The sequence below is a fragment of the Trachurus trachurus genome (genome assembly GCF_905171665.1).
Source record: "Trachurus trachurus genome assembly, chromosome: 8".
Taxonomy (NCBI): Eukaryota; Metazoa; Chordata; class Actinopteri; order Carangiformes; family Carangidae; genus Trachurus; species Trachurus trachurus.
Genome location: NC_139905.1, coordinates 3,648,941 through 3,668,755, shown reverse-complemented (window position 1 = coordinate 3,668,755; position 19,815 = coordinate 3,648,941). Strand labels below are relative to the sequence as shown.

Here is a 19,815-nt window from a genome sequence, read left to right as displayed (position 1 = left end):
TAATGTGTCTAGTCTAGTTAAATGTATTTTATTTGCAGATGACACAAACATTTTTTGTTCTGGTGAAAATTTGCAGCAACTTTTGGATGTCATCACTTCAGAGTTAAGTAAAATTAAAAAATGGTTTGACAAGAATAAATTATCACTAAATCTGAACAAAACAAAAATCATGTTATTCGGAAACTGTAAAATACACAATCAAATACAGGTACAAATAGATGGTGTAAATATTGAAAGAGTAAATGAAAATAAATTCCTGGGAGTGATAATAGATGACAAAATTTGCTGGAAACCTCACATAAAACATATCAAATCTAAACTGTCTCGCAGTATTTCAGTTTTGGTAAAAGCAAAGCATGTCCTAGATCATAAATCACTCTATATTCTGTACAACTCACTGATTCTTCCTTATTTAGAGTACTGTACAGAGACATGGGGAAACACATACAAAACTGCACTTCAGCCACTTTTCATACTACAAAAAAGAGCAATGAGAATTATTCACAGGGTTGATTATGGGGCACACACCAATGACTTATTTTGGAAATCTAAAACTCTAAAATTGTTTGATTTGGTGGAGCATAAAACAGTCCAAGTATTATATAAAGCAAGGAACTATCTGCTACCAAGAAATATTCAGAGAATGTTTCATGAAAGAGAGCAAGGTTATGATTTAAGAGAGAAATCAAATCTAAAGGTTGGTAGAGCTCGCACAACAAAGAAAAGTTTCTGTATCACCATTTGTGGAGTAAAACTGTGGAATAATATGAGTACTGAAATCAAAAACATTTCGAGTGTAATCATGTTTAAAAAAAGACATAAAGAAATGATTCTCCAGAGGTACATTGAATAATTCACACAAGGTGTTTGATTACTTACTAATTGGATTAAAATGTGTAATGTGTAAAATGTTTAATTAGAACATATAGTTAAAATTATAGGGGTAGGATTAGATAAGTTTATACTTCTTCCTACTCCTTTTCGCTCATGTAAACTGCGTTGCTTATGAGATGTTGTGTATACATTTTTCTGTTCACTTATTATATTATTATTTTATCTTATTTATTTTATTTTTTTTACACTGTCGTTTACATGATCGAAATAAAGATATCAATCAATCAATCAATCAATCAAGTGTGCTGTTACTGTTGTAACGAATGTGAGCTGGAAAGACTGAAATGTTGTTGTTGCTACAACTTTAAATAAAGTTGAAAAAAAAACAACAACAAAAAAACAACAAAGGTTCGGCCTCTCCTAAAGCCCGTCCGGACCGATTTAGATGTAGCTAACACCTGTCAAAGTTCTGTTCAAACTGGAAATATTGTGGATTTACCTTACAGTCTATGGCAGGGGTGCTCACACTTTTTCAGCCTGAGAGCTATACTTTTCAAGTGACCAAGTCAAAATGATGATTCACGTTTATTTATATAGCCTAGTATATGAACATACATAACACTTCATATACAATATGTCGGTGTAGCCTACCTTTCATAACTGCATGAATCCATATGGCACAATAAATGTCCATACATTTTTGGTCATCCAGTTGTTTGTCGGACTATGCGGGGGGTTAATAGCGCTGCAGCTGCATTTACCGTGGCCCCTGTCTGTATGTGAACCTGTGTCTGTCTATGTGCGGGCAGAGATAAGAGATGGTGTTTTTTTAATAATCATGCTAGCGTTTCACCATCTCTCATCTCCTCCAGTCAGCCTCTCAACCTGCCACCTCTCTCGCGTGCGTGCGCACCGCACGTAAACACACGTGAGGGAAAAAAATAATTAGTGGGAAACACTGATCAAGCTGTGCGTACGCACAACTCTCCGCAATCACACCGGACCCAAGAATGGTGCAGACATGAACACATCTCATACTCCCCCAGAATGCCTCAGCACAACCATATGGTCAGCACGTGCATAATTAAGTAGCCATGTGCGCTCTGTGGCTGCGGTAACAAAGTGACAACAAAGACAACAGGCGGAGAGCTGATTCACCCGGAATGATGCTTCGGCGGACCTGCCCTCGCTTTTGAGGTCGGTTGTGAGAAAAATGTCTAGGCTACTGTCCAGACAACTGTGTTTTTTTAAATATACTTTTTTTTTTTGTTCTTCATCACGCGATCGACCCAATCGTAATGAGCACCCCTGGTGCTGGTCTATGGGATTTACCCATAAAACAAACTTTTCACGGCAAAACAGCAAAGGTAAGAGGAAATGTACAACCATGTTTTGGTCAAGCAGTGTCTGTGTTTGCTGGACTTTGCTGGTTGTTGTCTTCTCTCTCTGCCGTGCAGCCGCGGGTGCTATGTAACGTTCCAATCTTTGTAGCCCTTTCATATTGCGGTAGCTGTGTACTGTTTTGCATAATGCACAGTAGTATATGAGCCAGAAATGTGGCGACTGGGTCCACACAGAGGTGCTTCATGAAGTTTGATGTTTAGTTGTTTGTTTGAGTAGTGTTTGGGCTGTGTTTGGGTCATAGAAACATGGTTTTTACACGTTGTAGACCAGCTTCTGTTGTTTAATTTGATGTAATAGACGCATGGATCAGCTCAAATTTGGAGGGGCCGCGCCCGCTCGTATCCCCCCTTAATATGCAACATAATGCAGTGACCCAGTCTGATGTTACACTCTGTGCTACCTGCCGCTGCGACGGAAGGCAGCCGCGGTCAACCGCGTCCCGAACCTCCCTATGACCAGCCCGCCCCTGATTTAAACCAAAAAAATAAAAATCCTCGGCAGTGTGTGGGGGGGCCGCAGGATTTCACCACAAGAGGGCCCATGGGTTTACAAAACCCACCAACCCTACGTCATCTACGCCCCTGACTCACACACACACACACACAGCACAGCAACAGTTTTAATAAACAGTGCTGCTGGATCACAGTCTCATCTACTCCTAAAGTGTCTCTATACGCAAAATTAAAATCATAAATGTGTAAGCCCAACTCTGTAAGTAAATAAAACAAACAAGAAAAACGGGGAAAAAAAGCATGATGAATATAAAATATGACATTAAAAAGTCATAATTGACCCCTCGCCAACTCCTCCCACAAACGGCTATTAACCAATCCTACGTTAGCAACCGTAACTATAGGCCTGGCAAGCTTTCCGCAGCGAGTCATTACGTTTGCTTTTGTGGACACATTTTGAGACTAGGACGAAAAACATTTGTTTGTAGAGAAGGATGTTGTTGTTGCTGCTGCTACTATGGTGGCGGTGGCGGCGGCAGCAGCAGCAGCAGCAATATAGAGATGTTCAGATACGAGCGGACTTTTTTTTCGATTTGAGCAAGTGTAAATATGGGGATAACCATATGTTCACCTCCGAAATGACAGCTGTACTTTTAGGGCTTTTACCTGGGCTTTCAGGCGAGGGATCCTCCAGGCAGGGACTGCTTTCACTGACTGATACAGCGGTGGGAGAAAAAAAACAGCAGCGAAAGCTGTATGTGGTTCACAATCGCCCAAAAACTTGCAGTTTGACAACCAGTGAGATGACCTAAGTCTTGGTGGGTTGATAGACGATAAAATGACCAGCCCTTACTGCTGCTCTGTACATTGTCCAGTCGTGTCGTTGAACAGATGTTTTATCCTCCTGCGCGAGTCACGTCACTGAAAACTCTGAATGATCTTTGTGACTTCTTCTCTCTATTATCTCAGAACAGTTTATCCAGAAATTTACTGATATTTCCTTTGAAATCGATACCAAATATTGCCAGGAGCATGGCTGGGAGTGAAAGCTTGCCCGGCGTAGCAACAGTAACCAAGGGGGCGGGGCTTACGCGAAGGGTCAATTATGAGATAGAAAGTTAATTTCATCTTATTGAAATCAATTTAATCGCATTTCCTAACGTGGCTTGTGGCTCCCGGTGACGGCGGATTTCACCGTGGTGCATTGTGGGATTTATACTTGGCCAAATACCGCTCGGATGCGGTCTTACCGTCAGTGTGGGTAAAGTGCAAATCAACACGCTGCACTTTCGGTCGTTGGAGAAATGGGACACACTGAGCACTGACACTAAGTCCATGAACGCACACGCCAAGTGTGTAAGTGTGATCGAGTGTGCATATTGGGACAGGCCCAGTGAGCTGCAGGACCTCAACACACTCAACACTGGTAAAGAGGCTGGAGCAGGTCACACTTACTGGGAGTCTGAAGGTCCAGGTCCAAGACTGAAGTTTGGAAAATCAAATATGGACCGGTCACTCTTCACAGACCAGCAGGAGGGTCCAGGTCCAGGTCCAGGTCCAGGTTCAGGTTCAGGACTGAAGAATGGAGGATTTCCTTTGGACCGGTCACTCTTCAGAGACGGAGAGATGGGTCCTGGAGACTCTGGTCCGTCCTCCTCTTCCTCCACATTAACACTCATCTTCAGGACTTCAGTCAGTCTGAGAGGGAAACCAGAAACACTGAACAACGCTGACCTTAGCTTCAGATTCAGCAGTTAAGGGGAAAGTTAAGGGAAAATTAAATCAGCAGCTGAGCACTGAATCCTCTGTTTATTTCACTTCTTAACTGTCTTTCATTTTGTGTTGAGTGTAAAACACTTTTCCAGAGAAGATAACCAGTCTTTAAAACAATGAAACCTGTTTTTTTGTTTTCTTTGTGGAAAATACAAAAAACAGACACCATGTTTTTCTGCATCTAGACCACATCGGACCAAGTTCACAGTAGATCTGGTTCTTATCAAAAACCACAAAACTAAATCTGGTCTGATGTGGACCAGGTAATGTGAAAATTGTGCTCTAATGTCACAAATCCAATAAAAGTCGTCACTAATCATAAACTGTGATAGATTTTTTTTAATCTTCTCTGGATCTCAATTAAAATTACTTGTAAAACAGCGTGTTTTAAATAGAGATAATGTTTTGTCTGCCCAATCATTGATTGCTTGATTGTTTGATTGATTGATTGATTGATTGTTTGATTGATTGTGTGATCGATTGTATTTATTATTTTTTGAAAAATATTTTTATTGCATTTTTTTTTAAACACAAAACACACAGAACTGCTCAGACATGACAGAAATGAGGGGGGGGGGGGGGGGCAGGGTACAGTAAATAGAAAAATGTTATGGAAATAATAAATGACAGTGGGCACATTTTCTGACCAGCCCCCTCCCTATCAATCTCCTGCAGCAAGACAAGGCAGTATCCAGATGACAATCAATACAGAGCATACAAACATAACAAGGCCAGAAGGTGTTTGTTAGAAAGTGATCAACAAAGTTATGAAAACAGGCTAGGCTGATTTGGGAAATCCACGAAGCAAGGAGGATGACAGCGTGGGCCCGATATGCTGCAAGTAAGGGTTCCAGACCCTATAAAGCATCTATTTTGGAGTGAAGCATACATGTAATGTATTCACTAGGAATGCAGTCCATAACGATGTTGTGCCATGATTTTTTTGTTGGAGCAGCATTCTTGATCCAGATGAGTAGAATGTTCTTTGTATTTATTATTTTTAATATTATATTGTTTTCTTTTGTTATGTATTAACGAATCATGTAATAGTCAGGCCCCACCCAGTAAGAATAACTGCAGCTGATGGGGATCCTTAAATTAATAAACGAATAAACTTTTATTTTGAAAGTCAAACACGCAGTTTTCACATTAAGAGGTTAAATAAACAGAGGATTCAGAGCTCAGCTGTCTGACTTAAGTTTCCTTCACTTTTTCTTTTTCTTCTTTTAAAAAAAGAAATAGTCCTATCTGCTGCCTTCAGTAGCCTAGTGGGTGGCGTGTGGGTGACATCATCGTTTCACAAATGCTCCGTTTTGGTTGTCTACACCGTTTCTATGTGGACAAACGCAGTGATGATGAAAAGAAAAAAAGGAGACGAAGATGAAGAAAAAAATGTGCAGACACTCCTAAACCCATAGGCATACCCCTGTGGAAAATAGGAAGTCCTCCTGCTGTCCCCTGTGTGGACACAAGTTCACTCTGACTCTTCTTCCCTCCACACTTCACAGGGACTGAGACTCGAGACTTTAACGGTGAATAATAATAATAATAATAATAATGTTGTTTAACACTCACCTAACGCAGCGTCACTCTCCTTCATGCCGTCTTAAAATGGCGTTTGAACTGAATCTACTTTCACTTTCTATCTCCTCCCTCTGGGTGTTTACAGGAAACAGCTGAAACTGTAGGCTACTGCTGACAAGGAAAACGAATTTTTAAAAAAAACAGGAACAGATTTTACTTTATATAAGTGTTGAAAGATACTGTTGAGTTACACTTTGCTGATTTTCAGAATAAACAATAAATCTTTACAGTAAAATGTTTTTGCAGTTCCTCACTCTGACCACAGGGTGACAGTGAAGTCCTACCCCAGCAAACATCTGCAAACAACATTTGTCTCTTCTCTGTCTGGGCTATAGGGTTAACTTAATATATAATAGTACACAGAGAGACACCAGTCAGTACTGTAGAGCTGAGATCTGTTAGTTTACCGTCAGTCCGCAACAATTTTCATAACTTGAGCAGTTTTTACTTAAAAATCAAGTGGTTTGGTGTCATGTTTCATCATTTCTGCCATTTCTAATCAACCGATTATGCTACAAAAGAAAATAAATATCAGATGTGTTAATAATGAAAAATAACTGTTGTTTGCAGCCTCAAGGGTCTTACATGGTGGTTTAATTTGATGAGCTTGTTATGAACCAAAATGACAAAGAGACCTTACAACCAGATTTGCTCTGTAATACTCTGGTCTGAAGATGGAGCATACAATTATTTTAATTACATAAACCCACACAATAAGGAGTAATAGTGATAGTAGTGGTACACAATTTGGCCCTTTGGATCAAATACTCTCTTTTCTGTATAAAGAGAAAACAAGAATGTGTGGAAGACAATGTATGTCAAACTGAACTTTACTGTTATCAAGAGACATAGGGGGGGTACTGAATTTTAGGTCTCCATTAAATGTAAGCAATTATTGTTACAATGAAGAGAAATTAAATAAATAAAGACATGAAATGTTTCATTCTGCGTGCAGTGGATCTATATATAATGTGTTAGTTTTACTTCTTGAATTGAATTAATGATATAAACTTTTCCATGATATAATTTATTAAGATGCACCTGTAGGCTTGGCTATTAAGATGTGTAGGCTACTTATTCCAAATAAAGCTATGTAAAAAAAAAATGTACTAGATTAATTGTGCCTGTGTTTGGGATTCTTTTTCTTTTTCTAAACCCATTAATGTCATTAAATAGTGTGTCCCCCTCATTGCCATGATGACTTGGCGCTCTCTCTCTGACCGAGACGCTTATCAGAGAGCGACCCTTTACTAAATGAGCTGACGAACACTGGTAAGAGATGCGATGTAGGCTATAGGTCGTAAATTAGTGATTTATCTCCTCAGAGCACTGTCTAATAAATCTCTTAATCTCTTGTGTATTATTTTGGATGAGAGGAGCTGCTTCACCTGTGGGCTGAGCTCTGTGTGAACTCTGGTAAACTGGTCACTACATGCTAAGAGGCTAGTTAGCTTGTTGCTAGCTTGTTGTGAAAATGCCTTTATTGAGGTACTTTCCTAAAACCAGTCGGAGTGACGGAAATGTTTTCTAATGTTTAACCCGCTGTGGTTCTATCTATATCACTGTGAATTGTGTAAAAATGACTTTAATAAAGAGATCACTGGCTACGTTAGCGCGATGCTAACGCTAGTCGCGGGTGGCGCCAACTCAGGGATTATGCTGCGTTCGAGACAACTAGTCGGAACTCGGAGTTTTCCGACTTCCTACTTGGAAAAGTGCAATCGATCCTAACGCCAGTACGCCACCTCATGTCGGAGCTCCCACTCCGGAAAAGTCGGAGGAAAAACCAAAATCTACCTCGACTTCTCTGAGAATCAGTTGTCTGTCTTAAAAAAAAAAAAAAAAAAAAAAAGGTTTTTGTGCCCTTTGTAATGTAATGCCTGAGTTTTCAACTGGGAGATTCTCTGAAGTCCGAGTTTTATCGAACGCAGCATCACTTTCAGTCGTCAATGTTGGTCAGTGTAACAGGGCACCATACCACCACAGTAGTTAGTGAAGGAAATAAGAGATGGCACATGATATATTTTTCTGTTGACATGATGTCAGGGTGTGATAATAATTGTTCTCTGATGATTGTGATGCACCCAATGTGATTTACTTCATTGTAGCTGTGTAAACACTCATGTTGGTCAATAAAGTAATTTAATACAGTTCATTTACTGTTAAAAGAACATAAACTAGAGATATGCTACAGTTAAAAATAAATAAATAAATATTGATTAAAAGAGCTGTTGTAGCTGCCATAAACAAAGATAAAGTCCATGTCAAAATGTAAGTTAATGATGGATCATTATGTCATGGTTAAGTACTTATACTGTAAATGTATACTGTATCATTTACAACGATTGGAACACTGTATATCCTGCATCTGGGTACATGGAAGATATTCAGAGTAAAAGTAGTGTGAGGTCATGTGATCAACAGAGATATGGCAGTATTGAGTGTAGATTGTTTTGTTTTTTTGCCAGATAAGGAATTGATCATTCAGACTCTGAACCCTGGGATCGACTATGGATGGAAAGGGAGCATGGTGTGGCCAGTCATGGGATCCACTTTGGAGAACGACGGACCACCGACTCACTTCACTCTCTGACACAGATAAGAACATAACAACACAAAATCTACCCGGGTAGTTACAGTATATGAACAGTACACACACACACTAGACAAGACACATAACTAAACTCCCTCTTCTAAAACAGAAGAAGGGACACTTTTATTTGAACTTTATCATTTCATTTTTTTTTTAAAGAGCTGTTTTTTGTACTTCTTTCCATACACTGCAAATGTATTCTTGTGATCAACTTCATGCTACTCTTTCAATTGAATTATTAAGGGGTCCAACTTCCCCAACCTGGAGGGAATGTAATCATCATTAGTGTGCTTCCTTCCAGTAAGACTAAGGGCGCTACAACTATATGGAAAAAGCTGAGTTAATTAATCAATACAAAGATGGTGACCTTCAAGTAATTGATTTTGATTCTCTAAACGAAACCTTAATAGTTTATTGGCAAAAACCCTTTCTCAACAGTAACATTATATTATATCTTTAGGATTATTTCCAAGATACCTAACCTCTGTGATTTTATTATTGGAAAACTCCCTGTTAAACTGTCACTATTTCACAAACAAAGTGCTTTAATATTGGAAATTAATATAAATCATTACTTCACTCCACATAACACACCAATCTAAAATAACAGATATATTACTATTCAAAACAAGTCACTGTATAATAAGAACAGGATGGACAAAGGCATTTGGTCAGTAGGCCTACTTAATTTAACTGACAGTGATAGTTACATTATGTCATATAATAGTTGATGTCGTAAATATGCCCCACCCCCCACCCACTCCCACACACACACACACACGCACAAAAGAAAGAAAGATTATAAGAATCAGAAATACATTATTAATCCCGCTGAGTAAAATGTTGTGAACAGTGCTCCATTTCACATATAATATACAAAATTAATTAAATTTGAAGCACAAGAATGCAAATTATATAATTCCCCATATTCAAATTATAAAAGAATATACCCTGTCAACAATGATCAATACATGTTTACTTAATATATTACATTGAATTATACCATTAGACCATTTTTCAGCTTTTAATTGTCTTGTTTGAGACTTGTGAGAGATTAAACACAGTCACTGGTCATTGTAATCGATCGTCTTTACGTATTTTTTTTCTTCTAATCAATCTGTTTGTTTTGATCAACTAACACTGCCACCGTTCTTGGTACCGTGAGTAGATATTCTCAATCATTATTGACGTTACCACAAGCCACAGGACACATTTCATTCATTCATGCCAGAAGCTCGTAGAAGCTTCTGCTGACACGTTGTCGGTGACGTCATCACGCCGAGGAGGACGCTAAAGCTCTGTGATTGGTCGAGAGGCTCTATGGGGACCGAAAGCTCGAGAATCAGCCAGAACAGAAGGAGCGGAGAGTAAATAACGGCGCCGGTGGAAGAGACCGGGCAGAAACAGAGAGAAAGAGAGAGAGAGAGACAGAAGGAGAAGGAAAAGAAAGAGGGAGAGACGACGCAGCAGAGAAGAAACGCTTCATTTCTCCTCCAACTTTCCCATCGTTCAACGAGAGTGAGTAACCGACGGCTCTTTTTTCATTTTGTCTACATAACTTTGTGTTAAATATCGGCTCTGCAGTTGTGTGGATTAGAAATAATAACGCTGTTAAAGTTGTGTGATAGATGTTGATCACTGGCTATTTACCGGACCATTTTGTTCTCTTACCTGAAAATTACGTCAGAAAAGTAAAAAGTAAAAAAAAGTTGAAGTGTAATTTCGTCGTCATATTAATCCGCCGTGCTGTCAGTCTGCTAGAGTCGGATTGAAGTTTATAGATGTAAAGATCGAAACGAGCCTATTTGACTGTATAGATTTAGCATTCAAATAATGATTGTCCTAATGTTGGATTTATTGTACTAGGACCATGATGCATCAAATCTGAAAACACTGTGTGGTCTATGGATGTAAAAAAAAAAAAAAAAAGAAAGAAAAAAGAAGTGAGCAGTGAGACATACAAAACAATGCAGAATATCCATGACATTTTTTAAAAGTAATTTCTAGTTTCATTTTTTAAATTCACTTGTTTTGATTACAAAATTACAAACTATTCGCAAATATATTATTATTATATTATTATTATTATTATTATCTCGTGATGTTTTTATAGGTTTTATGTTTTGTATTTATTCTGTCTTGTGTGTGTTGTGTGGTACCACAGCGGAGAAGCAACGTGAATTTTGTTGAATTCTTTTTTTTCAATGACAATAAAGACGATCTAATCTAATCTAAAAATAGTTTATTTAGGCCTTTTTATTAAAGCTCTACTGTATGATGTCATTTTGTCTTTTAAATAAATTGTATTGTATTTCAGTGTATGCCCATGCAGAAGCCATAGTTACTGTTGAAGGTATTCACATTTCTAATTTTCCTTTCTCATGTGTCTTTGCATCTTCAGGACGCAAATACCAAACAGCCAAAATGTCTGCAGCTAAAGGTGTAGCGATCGGCATCGACCTGGGCACCACCTACTCTTGTGTGGGGGTTTTCCAGCACGGAAAAGTAGAAATCATCGCCAACGACCAGGGCAACAGGACCACCCCCAGCTATGTGGCGTTCACTGACACAGAGAGACTGATTGGGGACGCAGCCAAGAACCAGGTGGCCATGAACCCCAGCAACACTGTGTTTGACGCCAAGAGACTGATTGGAAGAAAGTTTGATGATGCGGTGGTGCAGGCGGACATGAAGCACTGGCCCTTCAAGGTGGTTTCAGACGGAGGGAAGCCCAAAATTCAGGTGGAGTACAAAGGGGAGGACAAAGCTTTCAACCCTGAGGAGATTTCCTCCATGGTCCTGGTGAAGATGAAGGAGATTGCTGAGGCTTACCTCGGCCAAAAGGTGTCCAACGCCGTCATCACGGTCCCGGCGTACTTCAACGACTCCCAGCGACAGGCCACTAAAGACGCCGGTGTCATCGCGGGACTGAACGTCCTGAGGATCATCAACGAGCCGACGGCGGCCGCCATCGCGTACGGTCTGGACAAGGTTAAATCAGGAGAACGCAACGTGCTGATCTTTGACCTGGGCGGAGGCACCTTCGACGTGTCCATCCTGACGATCGAAGACGGGATCTTTGAGGTGAAATCCACGGCTGGAGACACTCACCTGGGTGGGGAGGACTTTGACAACCGCATGGTGACCCACTTTGTGGAGGAGTTCAAGAGGAAACACAAGAAGGACATCAGCCAGAACAAGAGAGCCCTGAGGAGGCTGCGCACAGCTTGTGAGAGGGCCAAGAGGACGCTGTCCTCCAGCTCCCAGGCCAGCATTGAGATCGACTCTCTGTTTGAGGGCATCGACTTCTACACCTCCATCACCAGGGCTCGCTTTGAGGAGATGTGCTCCGACCTGTTCAGGGGAACATTAGAGCCGGTGGAGAAAGCCCTGAAGGACGCCAAGATGGACAAGGCGCAGATCAACGACATCGTCCTGGTGGGAGGCTCCACCCGAATCCCCAAAGTCCAGAAGCTGCTGCAGGATTTCTTCAACGGCAGAGAGCTGAACAAGAGCATCAACCCAGACGAGGCGGTGGCCTACGGCGCCGCCGTCCAGGCCGCCATTCTCTCAGGCGACACCTCGGGCAACGTTCAGGACCTGCTGCTGCTGGACGTGGCACCGCTGTCCCTGGGCATCGAGACAGCCGGAGGAGTCATGACGTCCCTCATCAAACGCAACACCACCATCCCCACTAAACAAGCCCAGGTCTTCACCACCTACTCCGACAACCAGCCCGGGGTCCTCATCCAGGTGTACGAAGGGGAGAGGGCCATGACCAAGGACAACAATTTACTGGGCAAGTTTGAGCTGACGGGAATCCCACCCGCTTCACGAGGCGTCCCGCAGATCGAGGTCACGTTCGACATCGACGCCAACGGCATCCTGAACGTGTCCGCGGTGGACAAGAGCACCGGCAAAGAGAACAAGATCACCATCACCAACGACAAGGGCCGACTGAGCAAAGAAGAGATCGAGAAGATGGTGCAGGACGCTGAAAAGTACAAAGCCGAGGACGACGTCCAGAGGGACAAGGTCTCTGCCAAGAACTCCCTGGAGTCCTACGCCTTCAACATGAAGAGCAGCGTGCAGGACGAGAACATGAAGGGCAAAATAAGTGAGGAGGACCAGAAGAAGGTGGTGGAGAAGTGTGATGAGACCATCACCTGGCTGGAGAACAACCAGCTGGCTGATAAAGAGGAGTACCAACACAAGCAGAAGGAGCTGGAGAAAGTGTGCAACCCCATCATCAGCAAGTTGTATCAGGGAGGAACGCCTGCAAGTAGCTGTGGAGAGCAGGCACGAGCCGGCTCCCAGGGGCCCACTATTGAGGAGGTGGACTAAAGTGGCCCTTCATACGGACTCATACTTTATGGATCATGTGTAAATTGTAAAGTTTATTAAATGTGAATGTATTTTTCACCGCTGGTTTACGGGACATTTTATAAAGTTGTATAATATAATAAAAAACAGAAATTGAATTAAATTCTATGGTTGTTTTTTATTTCATCATCGTCTGATTTGGATGTTTATAGTTGTAGTTAATACATTATTATTATGATGATTATTATGATTAAATTCCAGCTCAAGAAGAACTAATGTCTGAGAAAACAGCAACAGATTTTACAAAAAGTTATTGACTCTGATTTGGTTTTTAAAGTTCATAACGTTTAAACTCCATGGGAGGCTGACTGAACAGATGAATTCATAATGTGACAGAGGAAACTTGAATAAATTGATCCAGACAAAGGTGATATAATATTCTTTAATACTCTCTTGTATTTCAATTTCATCACTACAAATATTAATATTACTTGAAGACTGTGGAGTTGTTGACTCTCAGGAAAAATAAACGTGAAGAGTAAATGTGATAATATTAAGAGAAAAAAAATGTATTGATTGAATTAATCAATTGTTGATTATGTAATGTAATGTGTGATGTTGATATTAGTAATTATCACTCTAACATTGAGTTGCACTTGTTTATTTTCAGAACAAACAATAACTCTGTTTAGTAAAAGGTTTTGCAGCTCCTCACTCTGACCACAGGGTGGCAGTGAAGGCAAGGCAAGGCAAGTTTATTTGTATAGCACATTTCTGCAACAAGACAACTCAAAGTCCTTTACATATTAGCAAAATAAGAACATAAAAAGCAAATTATTTAAAAACAGACAAGAGAAAGAATTAAAACATAAAACATATTAAAACAGATATAAAAAGAAGTAAAACAGAAAGGGAGACAGAACAACTAAAACTTAGTAAAAAAAAAAAATATATAGGCTATGTAAAACAACAGAATAATAATAATGTTACAGTGCAGTTAATGAAAGACCTCAGCAAAGATGTAAGTCTTCAATGTTGATTTAAAGGCACTGAGGGTTCTGGCAGACCTGCAGGTTTCTGGGAGTTTGTTCCAGATAGTGGGTGCATAGAAACTAAATGCTGCCTCACCTTGTTTACCTCTGACTCTAGGTATAGATAGAAGACCAGCACCAGATGATCTGAGAGCGGCTCATAGTTGAGTAGGAGGTCAGAGATGTATTTTGGCCCTAAACCATTTAATGCTTTGTAAACCATCAGCAGTATTTTGAAATCTATTCTGTGAGAAACTGGAAGCCAGTGCAGAGATCTGAGGACTGGGGTGACATGGTCCACTTTCTTGGTGTTAGTGAGGACTCGAGTGGCAGCGTTTTGAATTAGCTGCAGCTGTCTAATGGACAATGGAGTGAAGTCCAACTGTTACTGTGCATGAGACACTGATCAACAACCAGCAGCTCTCAGTGTGGCGTTCAGGGACCCCACCCAGAGGGGGAATAACTGATTTTCACTATGATTTCATTCATAAACAATGGTCGACTAATCAGTTGGAGCTTCGTGGTGTAATCAGTCGACAACAACAACAACTGAAAACCTCAGTTAATTGTGAACATCACTGTTCTTTCACAATAAATTGTGACAATACAACAAAGTTCATTCACCGCTACAGAAACGGAGAAAAAAACGAGATAAACACATGAAAAAACAACAAGATAAAACTCTTTGAACCTGTCACTGAGGCTTACAGGTGTGCATCAGCTCTTCCAAAATAAAAGCTTGTGGAAAAAAAAAACAGTATGTGAAAGTATTAGGCTACACATATTGCTGAACTGTAACCCAGTTAACATGACCTGAATATATACAGAAAAATGCAAATTGTGAAAAGTCAAAGCCTGTTTCTCTTTATTCAACTGCAAATAAAATTTCTCACTGTCATGATCCAGGTCATTAAACTAGTTTCATTTTATTTTGGTCACTTAGTTAAACTCTCATTTTGTTCTGGTCAGTTTTCATCTATTAATGTGATGAACTCTGTCAGTCCAGAACACACAGGGAAGATGGTTGACTGAGAGACACACACAGTCCTCTTCACTTCCATCAGGACGTAGGTCTCTATTTCCATCTGTGAAGAGAAGCAGAGGACAGAGGTGACGGGTCAGTGATTGATCAGTGATAGATCAGTGATTGATCAGTGATTGATCAGTGATGGATCAGTGATTGATCAGTGATCAGAGACTCCATCAGCTGGACTTGAGTCCTGTTCAGTCCAGATGTGCAGCAGCTGTGCAGCTTCCTCTCAGCTCTCATGTTAACGTGTTGGAGTGAACACTGAGCAGGAAGCTCACACACCTGCACAGACTTTTAGCATCAAGTCTGTTCACTCTGCACATTTCACTGAGTCGCCGTGGAAACAAAGTGCTGAGTCATGAAGGTGAGTCACTGATGAGTCACTGTTGTCACTCAAACACAGAGTCTCTGAGTGTTGATGAACATCTGGTCTGCTCTGATTGGCTGACTGTTGTCTCTCTCTCTCTGCTCTGATTGGCTGACTGTTGTCTCTCTGCTCTGATTGGCTGACTGTTGTCTCTCTCTGCTCTGATTGGCTGACTGTTGTCTCCCTCTGCTCTGATTGGCTGACTGTTGTCTCTCTGCTCTGATTGGCCGACTGTTGTCTCTCTCTGCTCTGATTGGCTGACTGTCGTCTCTCTGCTCTGATTGGCCGACTGTTGTCTCTCTCTGCTCTGATTGGCTGACTGTCGTCTCTCTGCTCTGATTGGCCGACTGTTATCTCTCTCTGCTCTGATTGGCTGACTGTTATCTCTCTCTGCTCTGATTGGCTGACTGTTGTCTCTCTCTCTGTTCTGATTGGCTGACTGTCGTCTCTCTGTTCTGATTGGCTGACTGTCGTCTCTCTGCTCTGATTGGCTGACTGTTATCTCTCTCTGCTCTGATTGGCTGACTGTTGTCTCTCTCTCTGTTCTGATTGGCTGACTGTCATCTCGCTGCTCTGATTGGCTGACATTCTCTCTCTCTCTGTTCTGATTGGCTGACTGTTGTCTCTCTCTGTTCTGATTGGCTGACTGCTGTCTCTCTCTCTCTGCTCTGATTGGCTGACTGTCATCTCGCTGCTCTGATTGGCTGACTGTTGTCTCTCTCTGTTCTGATTGGCTGACTGTCGTCTCTCTGCTCTGATTGGCTGACTGTTATCTCTCTCTGCTCTGATTGGCTGACTGTTGTCTCTCTCTCTGTTCTGATTGGCTGACTGTCATCTCGCTGCTCTGATTGGCTGACATTCTCTCTCTCTCTGTTCTGATTGGCTGACTGTTGTCTCTCTCTGTTCTGATTGGCTGACTGCTGTCTCTCTCTCTCTGCTCTGATTGGCTGACTGTCATCTCGCTGCTCTGATTGGCTGACTGTTGTCTCTCTCTGCTCTGATTGGCTGACTGTTGTCTCTGTTATTGTCTCACACTGACTTTAGTACAATAGTGCTGAAAGCAGCACAGACTGACTCCGCCCCCCTACTGACCTCACAGTCTCCAGTCTCCAGTCTGGACTCTTCACTAGATCCTCCAGATCCTTCACATCTGAAGACTTCAGGTTGTTCTGTCTCAGGTCCAGGTGTATCAGGTGGGAGGGGTTGGACTTCAGAGCTGAGACCAGAGAAGAACAGCTGATCTCTGACAACCTGCAGTTGTACAATCTGAATAAAGAATAAAAGAAGAAGATAAATTCATTGATGATCAGAAAGAAGAGTTTTTTCTTCAACAGGTGAATTTCAGTATCTTTGTCCAAACATGAGTTGGGAGGATCTTGTGCACATTGTTGTGATAGAGATGAAGTGAGTTGATGAGCTGATACTGGACATTTTCTCCAGAGTTTCTAGAAAACATGAGTCGTCTGACAAGCCACGTTTGAGAAACACCATTGAATACATTTCAATAAAATAAATTTGACTCATAATGACTTTTTAAATCTCATATGTTATTTTATCTCATATTCTTCCATTTCGATTTTGTTATCATTATTTAAGCTAAGTTTACTTTTACATCTCATAATTTTGGGCCAAAGCCCGGCGAAGCCCGGGCACTACTGTTATTGTGTGGATTTTTTCTTATTATTTTTCATCTTCCGGACGCTTTTCGATTCGCTCCTGAGTTGCAGGCCAAATTATATATCAAAACGTGCGTCTTGATCGGGATCGGTGTGCTATCAGTTTTCTCAACAGTCTACGAATTTTTCGCGACGTAAGTCGCGAAAAACTACGCAAAATTTTGCATGTAAGTCAATGGGACGGGCGAAAAAAAAAGAGCGAAAAAGACCAATCATTGGAGTTTAACAAACGTCTACTGCTCAGGCATACTTTCACCTAGAGACTCCATTTAAACTTTAAACAGTAGGCACAAGTCTTGTGTATTGTCGTATTACTCCACGTTTTGATAGGTCATATAGTTTTTGATCAATCCCTGATCAATGACCATGATCATTTTTGGAGAAATTATGAGATTATAATGGGTGTGTATTGGACGGAATGTTCGTGTCAGAGTGCGTGACATCATCGGTTAGAGTGGGAGAGATGCCAGAAAAACTCCAGATTTTTTCTCTTTCCAAACTCGGCCCGGCCACAATTTACACTCTACACACATAATTTTTTCAGAATTTGTAAGACAAACTTGTCCTGTCACTCATCATCTGCTCAAAATATCAGAGAGACTTACAGAATTTAAACTCTGAGCCTCTAAGTGCGGCCACGTCTGTCTCTGCTCCTCATTGACTCCAATATAAATATTTTCTGAGAGAAGCAGAACGGCCTGATGTTTTAAAACTGCCAGCGTCGCCAAAATATTTACTGTAGAAACACCAAATCGTACCAAAAGTTTCAGTAAGTCCTTAGAGCAACGTTGATCTGTGTTTTGTTCTGATAGGAGTTACCGTTTTGTCATGCTAAGCCTAAATGTGAGACCGCTGCAGAGGCAGAAAATGGCTCTTTTTCTCCATGTTTCTGTCTGTCTCAGCCTGCGGGGGCCCCTATCGCCGTGGTAACCTCTTTGATCCTCAGGCCAGAGCTCGTTAACTTAATAAACAATCCACCTGGCGCTCGTTTAAATGTTTATAAACACAGACACAGCTAAATCAGACTGACACAGGATGCAGCTACTAACTAACTATGTGTCAAGTCAGTCACACACACACACACAGACTCTAGAGCCAGCTTCATGTGATTACAGTCACACACACACACACACACACACACACACACACACACACACACACACACACACACACACACACACACACACACACACACACACACACACACACACACAGTTAACCTAATGTGATTACAGCTCCTCCATATCAGTGCTTATAGAAAGATGATCATGTGTCTGTCTGATCAGCTCTGTCTTGACCTTAAGATCGTGGGTTTGATTCCCATGTTGACAGAGATGGCACAACCCGCAGTAGCTCCCGTGGCCCATTCAAAATTTCCCGAGAGGAAATTTTCTAGTTAGGGCCACGGGCAATCGCACCGGGCACTGGTCCCAACAGCTATGAAATAGCTGCAGGGACCAGTGCCCGGGCGAAGCCCGGGCACTACTGTTATTGTGTGGATTTTTTCTTCTTATTATTAGTGTGACTGCTGAGCAGTCACACTATTGTTCTTCTGTTTGGCCATTTTCTTCCGCCTTTTTACGGTCTTCTTCTAGTCCTTCATACTTTGTGCTATTTCAACAATTCATATATCAAAACGTGCAGCTTTTTCTGGACTTTGTTGGCATTACTTTTCTCTTTTTAACTCTTTATACTTTTTAAAATATTTAACTTTTTCTGATTTTTTTCAGCTTTATAATGGGTGTGTATTGCGTCTAACGAGCAGAGCCAGAGTGGTGTCAGAGTGGGGAGAGGCAAAAAAACATTCTAGAGTTTTTCTGGCTAAACTGTCAGCACGGCCACAAATTAAACTCTAGACAAATTATTTTCTCCAGTTTTGTAGCCACACTTGTCTTCTGGCTAAAATTCTGGTCAAAAATGCAAAGAGACTTAGATAATAATTTTAAATATTTTTTAAATGCAGCCAGGGAGCTCTCTGCTCTCATTCAGCTCAATGTATTTTTTTCACATCAGCAGGAGAAGGAGCTCAACTTTGTAACTTGCTGTTAAGTGCTTTTTAATTCATTTTAATTCACCAAAAAATAGTCACAGGTCACAAAAAAGTCCTCTTCTTGCTTGGTGTGGCTAATTTATACTAATTTCTCTTTATTTTAAGAATCATTGAAAAATCTCACATTCATCAAAGTCTCAACCTCTCTTCACCACAACTTCACTGTAGTGTAGGGGGTAGGGTGGCTGCTTCCCAACCCCAAGGTCACTGGTTCGAATCCAAGGGAAGAACTCTTGTTATGTTATGTTGAATTCTGCTCTCCTCCACCGCCTTCAATTGGTTACAGGTGTTTGTTATCTCCTTGATTACTCATACCAGTTTGCAGCACATCATCACATTACAATGAATGACAACAGTCTTGAAAGCAGTGTGCTTTCTGTAGCCGAGTGGCAGAGTAAAGGTTTAGTGATCATATGGTTATGGGTTCGATTCCTGCCTCAGTCATTTCATATCATTGCTTGACTTTTGATTCCAATTATTCAGCTGTCATTGGGCAGTCTTTGATTCCTCATAGTATAAAGCTCATTGTAACTCAGGTTCTCTGTGGCCATATGGTTAGTGTGTTAGGTGTTGTGCTATTTCAACAATTCATATATCAAAACGTGCAGCTTTTTTTTTTTAACTTTATCGGCATTACTTTTCTCTTTTTAACTATTTATACTTTTTAAAATATTTAACTTTTTCTGCCACGATTCCTT

At 40.9% G+C, this 19,815-nt stretch overlaps 2 protein-coding genes across 2 annotated transcripts in view; one reads left to right on the top strand and one right to left on the bottom strand.

The window, feature by feature from the left end:
• The window catches only part of LOC310989795 (uncharacterized protein), a gene marked incomplete at both ends in the record, with an annotated part of 133,069 nt that overhangs the window by 47,794 nt on the left and 65,460 nt on the right, over positions 1-19,815 (bottom strand). The gene's annotated exons all lie outside the window — the stretch shown is intronic.
• Positions 9,981-13,070, top strand: LOC310989430 (heat shock 70 kDa protein 1-like). The gene is made up of 2 exons (XM_083976501.1): positions 9,981-10,158; positions 11,042-13,070. The coding sequence occupies exon 2, from the start codon at positions 11,065-11,067 to the stop codon at positions 12,982-12,984; it is 1,920 nt and encodes a 639-aa protein (XP_083832627.1). The 5' UTR covers positions 9,981-10,158; positions 11,042-11,064; the 3' UTR covers positions 12,985-13,070.

Excerpts from the sequence above, each read along its gene's own strand:
- LOC310989430 (XM_083976501.1), top strand. The coding sequence starts at position 11,065 with ATGTCTGCAGCTAAAGGTGTAGCGATCGGCATCGACCTGGGCACCACC.